General features: G+C 47.4%; 1 protein-coding gene across 7 annotated transcripts in view; it reads right to left on the reverse strand.

Annotated features, from left to right (window-relative positions):
• Positions 1-14,341, reverse strand: part of LRRK1 (leucine rich repeat kinase 1) — a 120,088-nt gene that overhangs the window by 46,483 nt on the left and 59,264 nt on the right. For all 7 annotated transcript variants that reach the window (XM_027570180.2, XM_027570176.2, XM_027570178.2 and 4 more), the window contains 3 exons: positions 2,064-2,290; positions 833-960; positions 579-742 (listed from right to left, as the gene is read on the reverse strand). In XM_027570180.2, the coding sequence (XP_027425981.2) occupies positions 579-742; positions 833-960; positions 2,064-2,290 (519 nt within the window). The remainder of the gene's footprint in view (positions 1-578; positions 743-832; positions 961-2,063; positions 2,291-14,341) is intronic.

The raw sequence follows: 14,341 nt of genomic DNA on the forward strand, positions 1-14,341 counted from the left end.
ATTCCGGACCAAGCTCTAGAGACGAGCCGGTTTCCCACACACATATGTTTAAACCAGAGTGCGAACGCTAGCGATGGAGAATTTCTTGGTTTGAAACCAACAGCAATAAAACATAAACATTCTTTATGCTAGTCCATCTGTTTTAACAAGCAAACTTCCCCAGAAACAAAAACACCATTTAATTGGCAGTGCGGTGGACGTGGATTATTTCTTCTTCTTTTCTTTGTTCTTATTTCACAGCTAGTTGAAAGGAACCGTGTCCCCCTTTTGGGCAGAACTCCCCCTATGCCAGATGTGCAAACTGTAACTGTGGAAAGTTCTATGGGTGTTATGGCACGAATCTCAAGCCCGGAGCCCGGCGGGGCGGTTGGGGAGGCGGCTGGCTTTCAGGTGAGTCACCTGAGACACTCAGCGGCTGGATGCTGAGTGACACCACTCGGTGGTAACAGGAAAACAGAAATGCTGCTACCCAGCCTGGTTACCAAGGGGAGGAAGTGAGACAGAGCCCTGACCTGTGCTCTGGTTCACGTGAGATGCCGGGTTGACAGGCCTTTCATGATTTCTGGTAACATACTCACCAAAGGGCAGGCCCAGGCATCTGGAAACACCTTCAGGTTATTTCTGGAGACATTCAGAGAATTGAGCGACTTGAAGCAATGAAGGAAAAGTGCAGGGAGTTCTGTCAATTTATTGTCAGAAATATCGAGTTCCTGTAGCTTCCGCAAACCAATCCAGTTAGTGGCTAGGGAAAAAGAAAACAATAAATTGGTAAAAAGACTGCTGTCAAGAACAAAATGACAAATTAGGTCAGGGTGCCGATGATACAACATACCACCTTCCTCTTCAAACAATTTTTCTAAGTAATTTTTGGAAGCTGTCAGTTTTTGAAGTTTCGAGAGGTGCAGGAATCCCGGTGGGAGGTGGGGCAATTTATTGCTGGAAATGTCAATCTCGAGGAGCCTGCGGTTGGGGAGGGAGGCAGTCAAGGCATCAGAAGAAAGAGGAAAAGCATCTTTGTTACATGTTTCTCTGTGGGCGTATTTCTCTTTTCCCCTCACGCAATGCTAAAGAGCGTGCGTTGAAAACGTTGCGGGCAGGACTTCTATTCATCGCATTAACTATTACCATGTCCCGTGTAGATGAGAAAATCACACGTCTCTTTGGTGGGCCCAGGTCTCACTGACCAATAGGGATGTAAACCTTTCTCAATATATGAAAGCAAAGTCAGCTGGTGTCCCAGAAGCTGCTGGAAGGCCCAAGGGCCATGCTTCGAACTATCTGGACCCCCGAGTCTGGCCCTGGCTAAGGACCCCCACTCAGAAGACACTTGTTCTTGAAGTGTTTGTGTGGCGCCTTCTTCCCCATGGCTTACTTCTGACCCTATGCTCTGTGGGACATTGTCTCTTACTTCACTCCAAGTGAAGCCTTAGCTTTTGAAATCGGCTTATAGATCCTTATAGAGTGAGGATCACCGCACGTCAGTGGAGGTAAGGCCCTCCCCCTTCCCAGGCAGCCTCAGGGGGAAGGCTCAGGCCTCTTCCCAAGGCCTCCTGAAAAGGGAGACCAGGAGCTGCCCACACCATCCACCTGCTGCCAGAGCGCTTTAGGGGCAACTCTTTCTCTGAGGCCCTTCCCACTTTCCCTGGGAGGTCAAATAAAAATGGGTGCCCCGGGCCTCACTATTAACCCCAGCCAGGAAGCGTTCAGCCTTCTCAGATTTCTGTCTGCAGGACCAACATCGGACATCTCGGGCGAGCAGCCTGCATGGCCACCACGCGAAGTGTAACGTGGGCCAGACAAACCGTCCCCGCCCCCTCCCCCCCGCCCAGACTTCTCTGCGTTCCCCTCGGAAGGAGGGGAGGACCGTATTCCTCAGAACTGTGTAAGGACAGGCAGAATTTCTCTCCTTTTACGGAGAATGGGTTTTCAAAATCACAAACTCCGATCAAGGAGTACGGAGCAGGAAGACTGCGGCGGTGGCAGGGGCGGGGGGGGGGGGGGCGGCGCTGGGTACAGAGGTCCCTGTGCACACCCCGGGGGGCCTGCGTGGGGCGGCTGCCTACCTGGAGCAGATGATTTCGTCCGATGACTGCACACCAGGCAGCTCCCCCAGGTGGTTCTTGGAGAGGTTCAGCTTCCGGAGGTTGATGAGTCCCCAGGGGATGACGGAGGGGAGGGAAGCCAGGCAGTTGGCAGAAAGGTCCAGCTCTGTGATCTGGCAGGAGATGTCTATGAGCCAGTCCAGATCCACCCAGGGTAACTTGAGGTGGGACCATTTCACACGAAGAGGCTGGGTTTGGAGAAAGGGGAAAAGCACCCTCGGTGAGCCCGGGGTGCCAATGTCAGCTTGGAATAGAGCAATGAGTTATTTGACCGTGAGTCTGTCTGTTCATCTCAGCCAGAGTCCCAGGGCGTCAGGACCTTGGCCAGCTTGTGGCTGGCACTGCATCTGTATCTATCTCACAGGTGATCTCTGCAAGATTCCACCGCACTCTCCAGCCTCTAGGGGGAGCCCGTGGGGGTGCGGGGCTGAGTGTTGCCTCTTCCAGGGCCGGAATCAGCAGGAATGGCCCCTGCTCTGTACAGAGGAGGCCACCCACGCTTGGAGGAGTCTCCCCAGACTGGAGAAAAAGACTGAAAACCAAACCTGGGTCTCTCCCCTGCAACACAGTGGGCCCCACACTGGGTGCTTTGTGGATGGGCTGCTTCCAGAGTGAGAAAGACCAAATATACAGACAATGGCCAGGCGCTATATAAAAAAACAGAACTTTGACACATCACCTGTCCACCTGCCTGGGAAACTAACCCCCTTCTCTACAATAACCAGCGCAGGAAGCCAGCCTGCTCTAAGCCAGACTTGTAGGGAACCACACTGCCATGTCTAGCACCAATCCAGTAACTTCTGTAACAACCAGCCCCAAATGGCCAGGACTTGATTAATCATGGACAGCCTCCCCAGACTTTGTCCCCACATCCCACTTAAATCAACCAGAGAGGGGCGCCTGGTGGCTCAGTCGTTAGGCGTCTGCTTTCGGCTCAGGTCATGGTCCCAGGGTCCTGGGATCTAGCCCCGCATCAGGCTCCCTGCTCAGCAGGAAGCTTGCTTCTCCCTCTCCCACTCCCCCTGCTTGTGTTCCCTCTCTCGCTATCTCTCTCTGTCAAATAAATAAAATCTTAAAAAAAAAGTCAACCAGAGAAAGCCAAAGTGCTCCCCCAACCAATCATGCAGGACAGCTCCCATCTCCTGAGCTGCCTCCAGCTTCCCCATCAATGGCCTCCAGTGGGCGCACACCTGAGGCTTTCCCTTTCTCCCACGAGAAAGCTTTCCCACTTCTCTGCCAAAACACAAGTGAAGGTAGCTGACTCCCTCGCTACAGATATTCAGAATAAATCGTCTTTGCTTTTCTCATTTGGTGGCCTTTGTTTATTTCCACAAGAGGGAGTCAGAAGGGCCAACCGCTTGCTGGGGTGTGGTGGTTAAATACACATGAGCAGGGTTTTTCTCTTTTTTCTGGATTATCAAAGGATTTGGGGCTTGATTCAGTTTTCGGGAGGGGGAAATCAGCTTTTTGGCTTGTTTCTCCAAAGCAACTGGAAATCCATATGAGGAAATTAGGGAAACAAAAAATCAGTGCTTGGCAAACAGGAAAATGTAACAACCAAGCCAATGGCGGGAAAGACCAGTCAGTAACGTGGGGTAAGTTTGCTTTCAAAATTGGCCGAACCAGACACACTTCCTTATGTGGCCACTAGATGGCGATGTGTGCCTGGTCTTTATCTCCTTAGCGATGCCGCCAGGATTGGGAAGGGTAGGTCTGTGACACCCTCTCAAAGCTCTGGTCTTTAACCCAGGGGATGAAAGACTGTCTTGTCTCTCCATTCACCTGGATGAAGAGGGACAGGTGATCGTCTGCTGCATTTGGGATCAAGAGAATGGAGTTTTAACTTCAGCTGATTTTTAAAAAAAAAGCCAAGTAAGTCACTCTATTGCTGTTTCTCGTCATTACTGTTTCCCCCACACTTTATTTTGAAAAATTTCAGACCTGCAGAAGAGCTGAACTTGGATAGTGAATACGCGTGAAATGCCCTTCACCTAGATTCCATTGTTAATCCGACGCCACATTTGCTTTCTCTCCTTTCCTTCCACACACACTTTTCATTTTTTAAAAGATTTATTTATTTATTTTAGAGGAAGAGGGAGAGAGAGAGAGAGTCCCAAGCAGACTCCACGCTGAGCGTGGAGCCCAATGTGGGGCTCGATCCCACGACCCAGGAGATCATGACCTGAGCCAAAACCAAGAGTCGGGTGCTTAACCGGCTGCACCACGCAGGTGCCCCACATTTTTCATTTTTGGCTGAATCATGTCCAAGTAAATTATAGCCATCATGGCACTTCACTCCTAAATACTTCAGCATGTATCTCTACAGAACAAGAATATTTCCCTGTGTGACCACTATCTATGGATCATTTTCAAGAAACGAAATCAATACACAGTATTATCAAATCCAGGGTCTACACTCACATAATCCCCGTTACCCCAGAAGCGTCTTTCATAACTATTTTGTGTCCTGATCCAGGATCCCATCAGGAACCACACATTGCAGGGCGCCTGGGTGGCTCAGTCGGTTAAGCGACTGCCTTCGGCTCAGGTCATGATCCTGGAGTCCCGGGATCGAGTCCCGCCTCGGGCTCCCTGCTCAGCGGGGAGTCTGCTTCTCCCTCTGACCCTCTTCCCTCTCGTGCTCTCTATCTCTCATTCTCTCAAATAAATAAATAAAATCTTTAAAAAAAAAAAAGAATCACACATTGCATTTCGTTGTCATGTCCCTCTGCTCTTCTTTAATCTAGAAGAGTCCGCATGGCTTCTTACGTCTTTTCAACATTGGCACAGCAATTTTTCAAGTCAGCTGCCTCGTAGAACACCCCATAATCTGAATTTACTCAGTCGTTTTCCCCTCGTGTTCAGATTCAAGGCAAGCATTTTTGGCAACCATCTCAGACAATGAGGCGTCCTTTCAACTGAACGTCACCAGAGGGCACCTGCTGTCAGGTTACTCCACTACTGATAAGGCCAAGTCTACTCCCTTGTTGAAGGTAGTGTCCGCCGCACCCCTCCTTTGTGCATTTTACTCTTTGTGATTCATAAGCAATCTGTGGAGTGATATTCTGAGACCAGCGAATATCTTGCGTTCCCACATCAGTTCACCTAGTGGTTCCAGCGGCTACTGTTGATCCTAGCCTGGCTCAGTTAGTACGCTGATGGTTACAAAGCGGTGATTTTTGTAAAACTACCATTCCTCCTACATTTGTTTCTTGGCATTCTTCTGTACAGAAGGGGGTCTCCCTGTCCCATTTAAGTATCCCTATGGACTCATGGATTCTCTCTTTATTCAAAGTGTTATAATTATTATTATCATTATGTCTTTTGCCGCTCAGGTCATCCCCAGTTTGGCCAATGGGAGTCCCATCAAGGGGGCTCCTGTGTTCCTCTGACATATCCCTACCTGTTTGGGGTACTTCCTTACCTCCTGGTAAACAGGATGCTCCCGTCTCCTCTGGTGCTTTCCAAACCCCAGCCCTGCAATCAGCCCTGATTCCCTTTAGCAGAAAATGGTATTTAGAAACTAGAATCTGGGTGTTAGGCGTACCCACTGCTACTGGGGTGTCACCGCTTCTCAGCCCATTGATCCGACACGGCTCTGTATTTCACAGGAGGGCATCCTGATGCCTGCAGTTCAAATCTAGCCACAGGGGCCTCTCCCTAATCTTTCTAGAATTTGTAATTGCATCACCCTTCATCTGGTTATTGTTGGGTTTCATCTGTTAAACAGCGGTTGGGGCCAGATGATGTCTAGGTTACTTCTGGACCCAGGATTCTCCCTGGCTTGTGTGCTGAGAAGGACAGAGTGCTCCTGTGAGGAGCCTTGGGATCAGCGTGAGAGCTGGCCCAGGAGCGGGCTGAGAGCAAGGTCACCGTTCCAGGCTTTGCAATGCCCAGTCAAAGAAGGTCCTCCGAGGGCCTGGCGGCCTCCTCTTCCTGGGTTCTTGGAGACACACACCGTTCCAGGACCCAGGACCAGACAGCTGGACACAAAGCCAAGAGGCCCAGATCGCAGTCTGACTCTCCACTCACCCTGTGTGGCCATTTCTGGTCATCCAACACCAAGTGGATTTGTCTTGGACTGACAACAGCAGCCAAATGGAAGCTGAAAAAGGGGCTGGTTTTGGTTTTGATTGTTAACAACAAACCTTAGGTGTCTGTTGACAGTCCTATAACGCAAACGATAGGACCATCAAAAATAACTAACAAACCAGAAATGAATCCAACTGTGCTTGTGAAACAAACCAACGATGGTACAAAAGGATCAGGGAGATGTTCTGTCCTGACAGTTCAGTCTCCCTCTTGCATCTCTTTCATGTTCTGTGAGCCCAAAGCTGCAGCCTATAATCAATCCCATAAGGAGCAGGGCCTTGACCTCAGGAGCCCTGAGCACCCCCCCACCCCCGGCCCCGTGTCTGCCTGACTAACTCCATGGGGGCCTCAGGCAAGTTTTGGTAGACGTGGATACCTTCTCGGGCTCTGTCTGGCTCAACTCCCCTTAGATGAACCTGCCTGCTGATTTTGTACTGCACTAACCCAGACCCCAGGGTAATCTCTTATGCCCCAGCAGGCAGTGCGGCCATCCAGAACCCGGCCCGTGTGCACCTCAAGCGCAGAGCCTTGACTGATGGTCTCCGCTGGTCAGCAGTGCATCCCGCATGCAGCAGACACTAAAGAAATGCTTGCGCCCTGACAAGAATCAAACCACTGAGAACTGCAATCCGTCCATTCACACCTTCAACTGGATCCATCATCCTAAAATGTCAAGGTCTGCTCAAAACCGTTCAGCCTTCCCCCCAGCCCCAGGCTGCCTGCAGCAGAGCATCCCAACGCCTTCCCTGGGGAGCCCCACAGTGCCGCCAGTCTCCCCAGCCACTTTCCAGCTTTAGGCCTCACTGTCTCCTCCCTGACCTCTGCATTCCCGTTGTTGTAGGTAGAAGCAACTGGGGGATGGGCATGCTCCCAAGAGCAGAGGATGCAAGGTGAAGGAAAAAACATGCCAACCAAACACAGAAACTACCTGTTCACGAATGAACCACAGGGCTCAGAAAGTGGACCCAACGCTGAAATTCTTAGGTAGGCTGTGGGGAGCCAGGGAGTGTGGCCTCGTTGTCAGTAACTGACTGGCCCATCTGCCGAGGGGCTGCTGGGGAGCCCCGGGGCTGCCAATACTCCCCCTGGAATGCGCGTTGCTTGGTAATGCTTGGACACTGCGGGAAGCACAAGGTGGGCAGGCCTGGAGCTAAGAGAGCTTTTGTAAAAGCATATTCCTAAAAACCGGCCTCGTTTTGATGGTGGGTGTCATGAGGTCACCTGAGGATCCGAGATTCTGCAGGTCTGGCTGGCCTCTGCCTTCACACCGTGCTCTGTCACTGCACTGGCTCGCATCCTGCCCCGGGTTCTCTGCCCTGGAATTCACAGCCCTCCTGCCGCCTGTTTAAACCCTACTAAAGCCTGTAAGCTTTGCTGCCAGGACTGTCTCCCTCATCGCTCATGAGGGTCTGTGTTACTACCCGTAGCTACGTTATGGGGACACCATCTGGAGGGCGCTGTTCTAGCAGAAGAAAATCATCAATAAGAAGAGAGAGGCTGTATGTGCCGCTGATTTCTCTAGACACGCCAGATGCTGCCAGTTCCTAAAACTGAGAGTTCTTTCTAGGTCTTACCCCCACCAGAGTTTCTACAGGGTGGAAATCTGCTAGACTCACGACGGCCCAGGAGAACGAGTCAAAAGCAGAAGTCTGAAAACAGGACACACACTCAGAGTATAGATATCCTTGTGAAAAGACTTCTGGGCTTAGTGGATGGGGAAAAACAAAAAACATGTGAGATTTCTACCTGGGCTTGGGTTGGTTTGAAAACTTTCACTAACAAAAGTGATTTTCCTTTCGGCCCAAACATGACAGGGTGCTCGAGTGTTTATAGAGCGGCAGGAGGGAAGTTAACACGCACACAGTTAAGCAGATGACAGGGCCCTTGACGTGGAAACCAAGCCAGGTGAGCCCCAAAGCCCTTGTTACTTATTTATGTCTAGCCCAGGGAAGGATCACAATAAACAAGTTTCGGAGAGAGAGAAGCCCGTGATCGCCTAATGAAACCCATGCACCCTGAACTGCAAAATCAGAGACAAGCTGGATGCGGAGGACCCCCCCCAAACCAATTCACCAGTGCCGTGGCTAAGGCACCCCCAACTCCGGAGCCAACAGACGGAAACGTGCTCATGTTTGTCCTTGAGCACAAGCCCTTTAACTTTCGGGCAAAGAGAAGGAAGTACTGCTTTTCCAGAAGGCACAGGGGGATGACCTAGAACCTTCTTTCCCGAGGCAGTGGTAGTGATTAGGACCAAATCAAGAAGGCCTAGATGTATTTAAGGGCATGCCTCAGTGCAGAGTGATGTTTGCGGTGCTTCCGTGTACAAAAGACCTCCCTGTCCTGTGGTGGGGGCTGTGGTCCGGGGGGCAATTACCTGCCTTTACACAAACCTTCTTGAAGCCACTGGACATAAAATATCACACTGAAAGAGCCGGTAGGCCACAATTACATCACTTAGGCTTGCTTTCATGTCAGTGCAACCCTCATCGGTGGAAGAAAGATAATTGGTAAGCGAAGGGCTGTGGTCTACGATGCTTTCAGCCTGGCTTTCAACCTTGAGGGTTGTGGGTTGGTAGGGAGCTGTGTGCCTCTGCCATTGGTCAGGTAGAGGAGAGCCTCGCCAGCGTGGAGGTTCAATATCACCTCCTCCTTGTCTCTACGGAGCCCTCAGAGCAGAATTCACACCTGTTCTCCCTGTGCTGTCAGTTCATTGTTCCTATCAGCTGGTCCGTGTTTGACCCGCGACCTATGGCTAACTGTGTAAGAATCTTCCCTCCTCGAGGCTATAAATCCCCTGAGGGGACTGACTAGAGCTCCATGACATTAGGGCATGACAAAAAAAGGCAGCTTATATAATCAGTCTATTCCACCAAGACACACATGTTCAAAGGGCACCGGGGAGACAGAGAATCTTCTAAAATGTATTCGTGAATTCTTGGCCAACATAAAACCAAAGCCTTTCTTTTGGGGGTGAAGCAAAAAATCCGGGGATGATGGCAGAAGGTGCCTTCTCCTTGTTGGGCCAGCCAGAAAGCCAAGAGCCACCTTCTGATATGTGAAGGAGCGGGCAGAGCCCCCAGATGGTTGGAGACACGGTGGAACCCATGGGTCTAATCTAAACAGAACGAACTCGGCAAAAAGCCCAAAGAACAAGTCAAAAGAAACCCTACAAATGAAGATGCCTGCAAATGTTCTCCGGGAACCCAGACTGTCCAAGGGGGCCAGGGAGGACAGGGATTTGGCTGGACAAAGGATCAGCACGTTGGTGACAGCGGCTCTGTCCCAGCCTCCTTGTGCATGTGGGGACTACAACACACAAGACACGACTGATGGCGTCTGCCACCGTGCCTGCCTCCTTGCCCCCCAGGAGAAACCCTCCAGGTGAGACTTCCAAACACCTGCTGCTCAAGTCCCTGCACTCTGGCAGGGGAAGGCTCTCAAGAAGAGATGGGACATTCAGCATGTAAGGATGAGCAGGAGATGGGACGTCTGTCCGTGCATGGGAGGTGGCCATGACCGATGGACCCAGGCCAAGGGCAATGAGGCCGTGGCCACAGGGATGATGTTATGGGCTGAACTGTGTTCCCCGCAAAAGACATGTGGAAGCCCTATGCCCCAGTACCTCCGAATGTGACCTTCATTGGAAAGAGGGTCTTTAGAGAGATAATTAAGTTAAAATGAGGTCATTAAGGTAGGTCCTCATGTAATATGACTGATGTCCTTATGAAGAGGGGAAATTTGGTCACAAAGGCAGGTACATGCTGAGACAGGATGATGTGAAGACACGCAGGGACAAGATGTCATGTGGCTGGAGCGATGGGTCTGCAAGCCAAGAACGCCAAGGACTGCCAGCCACCACCAGAAGCTAGGGAGAGGTAAGGAAGGACCCTTTCCTAGAGCTCAGAGGGAACAGAACCCTGCTGTTGGCACCTTTGATGTCAGGCTTCTAGCCTCCAATACTTGAGACAGTAAATCTCTGTTATTTTAAGCCAACCAATTTTTGGTACTTTGTTACGGTAGCATTGATACAGATGGTAACAAGTCAAATGAAGATGAGAGAAGTCAGGACCCGAGAATCTGGAACATTCCATGGACAGAGGCCCACACATTAAAAAAGGAAAAGAAAGAAACAAGAGATTCTTAAAGGCCAAAAGGATGCCCGAGACAAGTAGATTAGAAATATAGTGAACAGGTAAGGAAAAGCACAGTAAGATTGGTCACTAAATTAGCCAAAAAGCCGGTGAAGTCTCCATAGTATAAAGGAGAGTTTCAAAAACGACCTGAGAATAATTACAGGGAGTAAAGGAAGGGAGAGGTAAAGAGAAAGGGGAGGTCAGCCTTCCTCTCAGACTCAGAAAGAAGATTAATTCAATGACTTAGTTAATGAAATGACTGAATGAGAAAAAAAAAATGTAATCAGCGCTGAAAAAGCATGTCTGCTCAAAATATTTTAAGTATCAGAATTGGTAGTGGTTAGCTGCCAAGATGATTTAAGGCGAATAAACAAAAGGAAATATCACCATAGAAACCACACCAATGGGAAACATAAGTACAAATATAACTTACAAGCAAACCTAGGATGACATTTTAAACAGTCTCTTGCCTCCAAGGGCACACTCAAGGTAGGGAAACCCTCTGGAAATTGAACTGTGATCACATGATGAACTGTGTCCATGACGCTTTGCAATGCACGCCCAGACTTCCGTGCCCACCTTTTCAGCTGACCCTCACAGTAACCCTGTGAAGTCTGGCACGTAAAGAACCTCAGAGAGACAACTTGCTCAAAGGTTAACAGAACCAAGATGGCGATTCAGGTGCCCGACGCTCTGGTCCCTTCCTATTCGACCACCATGTTCCTTTCCTGAGGCTGTGGAAAAATTGACAGTTTCAAAGGCATTCGGAGAAATAATCAAGGCTCCTTGATAGTAATAAAGATGCTCAATCATAACCCCAAAATATGACCATGCTAAATCTTTATGTTCCGACCCTGGGCAAAATAAGTAAAAGAAAAACTAATGTATATTCAAGAAAAATGCCAGCATACTATGATAGATCAAATATGGAATGAATCAAGGAATTATAGAGCTATGCACTGCCATAAAAATGGGGGATCACCAATAGGAGGGGGCAGGAGAATGAATTCTGTGTTCAAATAGATATGAACTTGCACATCTGATTAAACTCTGAGTATGAAGGAAAAGTAAAGCAGAAAAAGGAACAGGAAAAAAGGGCGCAGGGAGAGGCAAACATCTGCTCTATCTTATCTGAGGACAAAGGCAAAATAGAGGCAGAACCAATGAGAGAAGCAGAATTAGAAGGTGGCCAATCCTTTGAACATGAAAACATGACCTTTTAAGTCATGCTTGTGCAGGAGAGGAAAACCAAGTCACAACAGAATATATTTTTAGAACAACAAAAGTATTACAAGTAATGGAAAAGACAATGCACAACTCTGATCACAGTTGCAAACAGAAAAAGTGAAACATAATAAAGCAACTCTGCCCTACTTAGAGTAGAAAGCTAAAAACAAAACAAAACAAAACAAAACAGGAAAATTAAAACAATTAGACTTAGCATAGAGAAACCAGACTGAAGTCAGAACAAGGAAGTTGATAAATAAAGCCAATTCGAGGGTCTTTGAAAAAAATAATAAAGTCAATAACCAACTGACTAAATTAAAAAAAGATTTAACTGTAACTTTAATAATCTAAGAATGAAAATGACAATCTGATGACCAATGTATAAACAATGTTTACGTTATGGGAGGTGTTGTCCTTGGCCACAGCTAAAAACAAACCAAATAACGATGTTGAAATGCAAGATTTACTTACAAAATAAAAATTCTGGAAGTGACATAAAAAGAGAAAAACAGAATAATGTATATAAGACAAATAAGTAAAATAACTAGAGACTCACTCCCCAAAGGCTCCTAATTCAATATAATTATTTTTTAGTACTTTATCCCAAAGTTTTTCTTTATTTTTATTTTTTAATTAATTTTTTTTAAATTCCAGTGGAGCTAACATACAGTGTTATAGTAGTTTCAGGTGTACAAGATAGTGATTCAGGACTTCCATACACCACCTGGTGCTCATCACAAGTGCCCTCCTTAATCCCCATCACTATTTCCCTCACCCCCCCCACCCACCTTCCCTCTGGTAACCATCCGTTTGGTCTCTATAGTTAAGAATATCTGAATGCCAAAAAGTGTTTAGTAAAATTTGTCACTTTTTCTTCACTAAAAAAAATTTAAAAATAGATAGAGGATTTTTCCTTAAAAAAATCATTATGCTCCCTCCCCCGTAGTATTTCAGTCATTCCTTTTAAAAATAGGAAGCTTACAAGAAATATTCCATCACTAGTTCCAAGTTAATTTTGCCAACATCTATTTGAGAAAGAGGAAAAAAAAAAAAGCAGGAAATAAAATGTCTGCAGTTAACTAAACTACTTAGCTTACTGTTGGGAGAAACTTCAGTTTCCTCAACTTTTAAGTAAAGACAAAAATTTTTACCTTATAGGACTGTATAGGTGATTAAAGTAGTTGACAAAGTTCTCTGTCAGCTATGAAGTCTTACGTAAATGGGAGATTTACTGCATATATAAAGTTTCAACCATCCATCCATCCATTCATCCATCGATCCATCCATCCATGAATGCATCCATCCATGCCACCATCTAATCATCCTGTTACAGCCCTACACTGGGGTGGGGGGCGGTCAAACACAGGGTAAGCAAACTTGGCTAAATCCCCTGCTTTTGAGAAGCTTCCTTTCAAATGGGAGAGTTGACAGTAGATGAGAATATCACCCAGACAACCTCAAACTTTGTTAAGTGTATAAATAAAATGGACAGGAAGCTCTAGGAGATATAAGAGGGATCCGACCAGGTGTGTGGGTCAAAGAAGACTTCCTGAGGATGTGTGGGGTTCAGATTTGAAGGGTGTCCTAGTCAAGGAGCAGTGATGTGCTGAGTGCTGAGGACACAGGCATGCTTCTTTCTGGCTATGTGCCGTCCACCCTGAAGGTGGAGGCACGGATGGTACAGTTTCCTCCTACAGCTGGATATTTCTGTTTCCTTCCCCTAACTTCTTCTTATTCTTCTTTTAAAGATTTTATTTATTTATTTGACAGAGAGAGAGAGAGCACAAGCAGGGGGAGTGGGAGAGGGAGAAGCAGGGCTCCCTGCTCGGCGGGGAGCCTGCTTCTCCCTCTCCCACTCCCCCTGCTTGTGTTCCCTCTCTCGCTGTCTCTCTCTCTGTCAAATGAATAAATAAAATCTTTGAAAAAAAAACAAAACATTGGCTGAATCAAATTCAAGGATCAAGTGACATGTACATTGTATCCATGATCTATTTGTGTTTTGGCGAGTTTTTTTTTTTTTTTTCAAAAATCTTCCATTGCTCTCTCTTTCATATTTCTTTTTTTTAAGACCTTATTTATTTGTCAGAGAGAGAGAGAGCACAAGCAGGGGGAGTGGCAGGCAGAGGGAGAAGCAAGCTTCCCCGCTGAGCAAGGAGCCCGGCCTTCCAGGACCCTGGGATCATGGCCTGAGCTGAAGGCAGACGCTTAACTGAGCCACCCAGGTGCCCCCATATTTCTTTTTAAAATTATATTTTCCTACAAGTATTTTGCTTTAATATATAAAGCATTTGTCTTACTTCTGATGATGTACCTTTATAACTCTTTGTAAATTTGTAAAAAAGATAATGTAATCTCCCTTTTCCAACTGGGATAAATGCCCTTTTAAAATATATTCTGATGAGTTTCCGATGCTTAACCCTTACTCGTTTGAAACTTATTTGTATGGTTACCAATGTCTATAGTGATTGATGGGCAGTTGTCTATACCGATACTCACAGTTGCACCATTTGACACTGTTCTCATTCTTTCCTGGCTGTGTTTTTCAGTTAGTCATTTAAGCTCAAATAATCGTTTGACTCTTTCTGCATCTCTGTTTCATTCATGACTTTCTCCATTTGAACAAAGTACAAGCGGTTTCTATCACTGCTGTTTTGTATTCTGTTTTAAGAATACAGTAGGAAGCCTGTCACGAACACCTTGAAAGGTCACACAGTGTACTCGCTCGTTGGCTCTACCGCATCGTCCGGCTACCCAATTTCAGGCTCTCAGGAGGACTAACAGCATGGA

This window comes from Zalophus californianus, chromosome 6 (assembly GCF_009762305.2).
Source record: "Zalophus californianus isolate mZalCal1 chromosome 6, mZalCal1.pri.v2, whole genome shotgun sequence".
Taxonomy (NCBI): Eukaryota; Metazoa; Chordata; class Mammalia; order Carnivora; family Otariidae; genus Zalophus; species Zalophus californianus.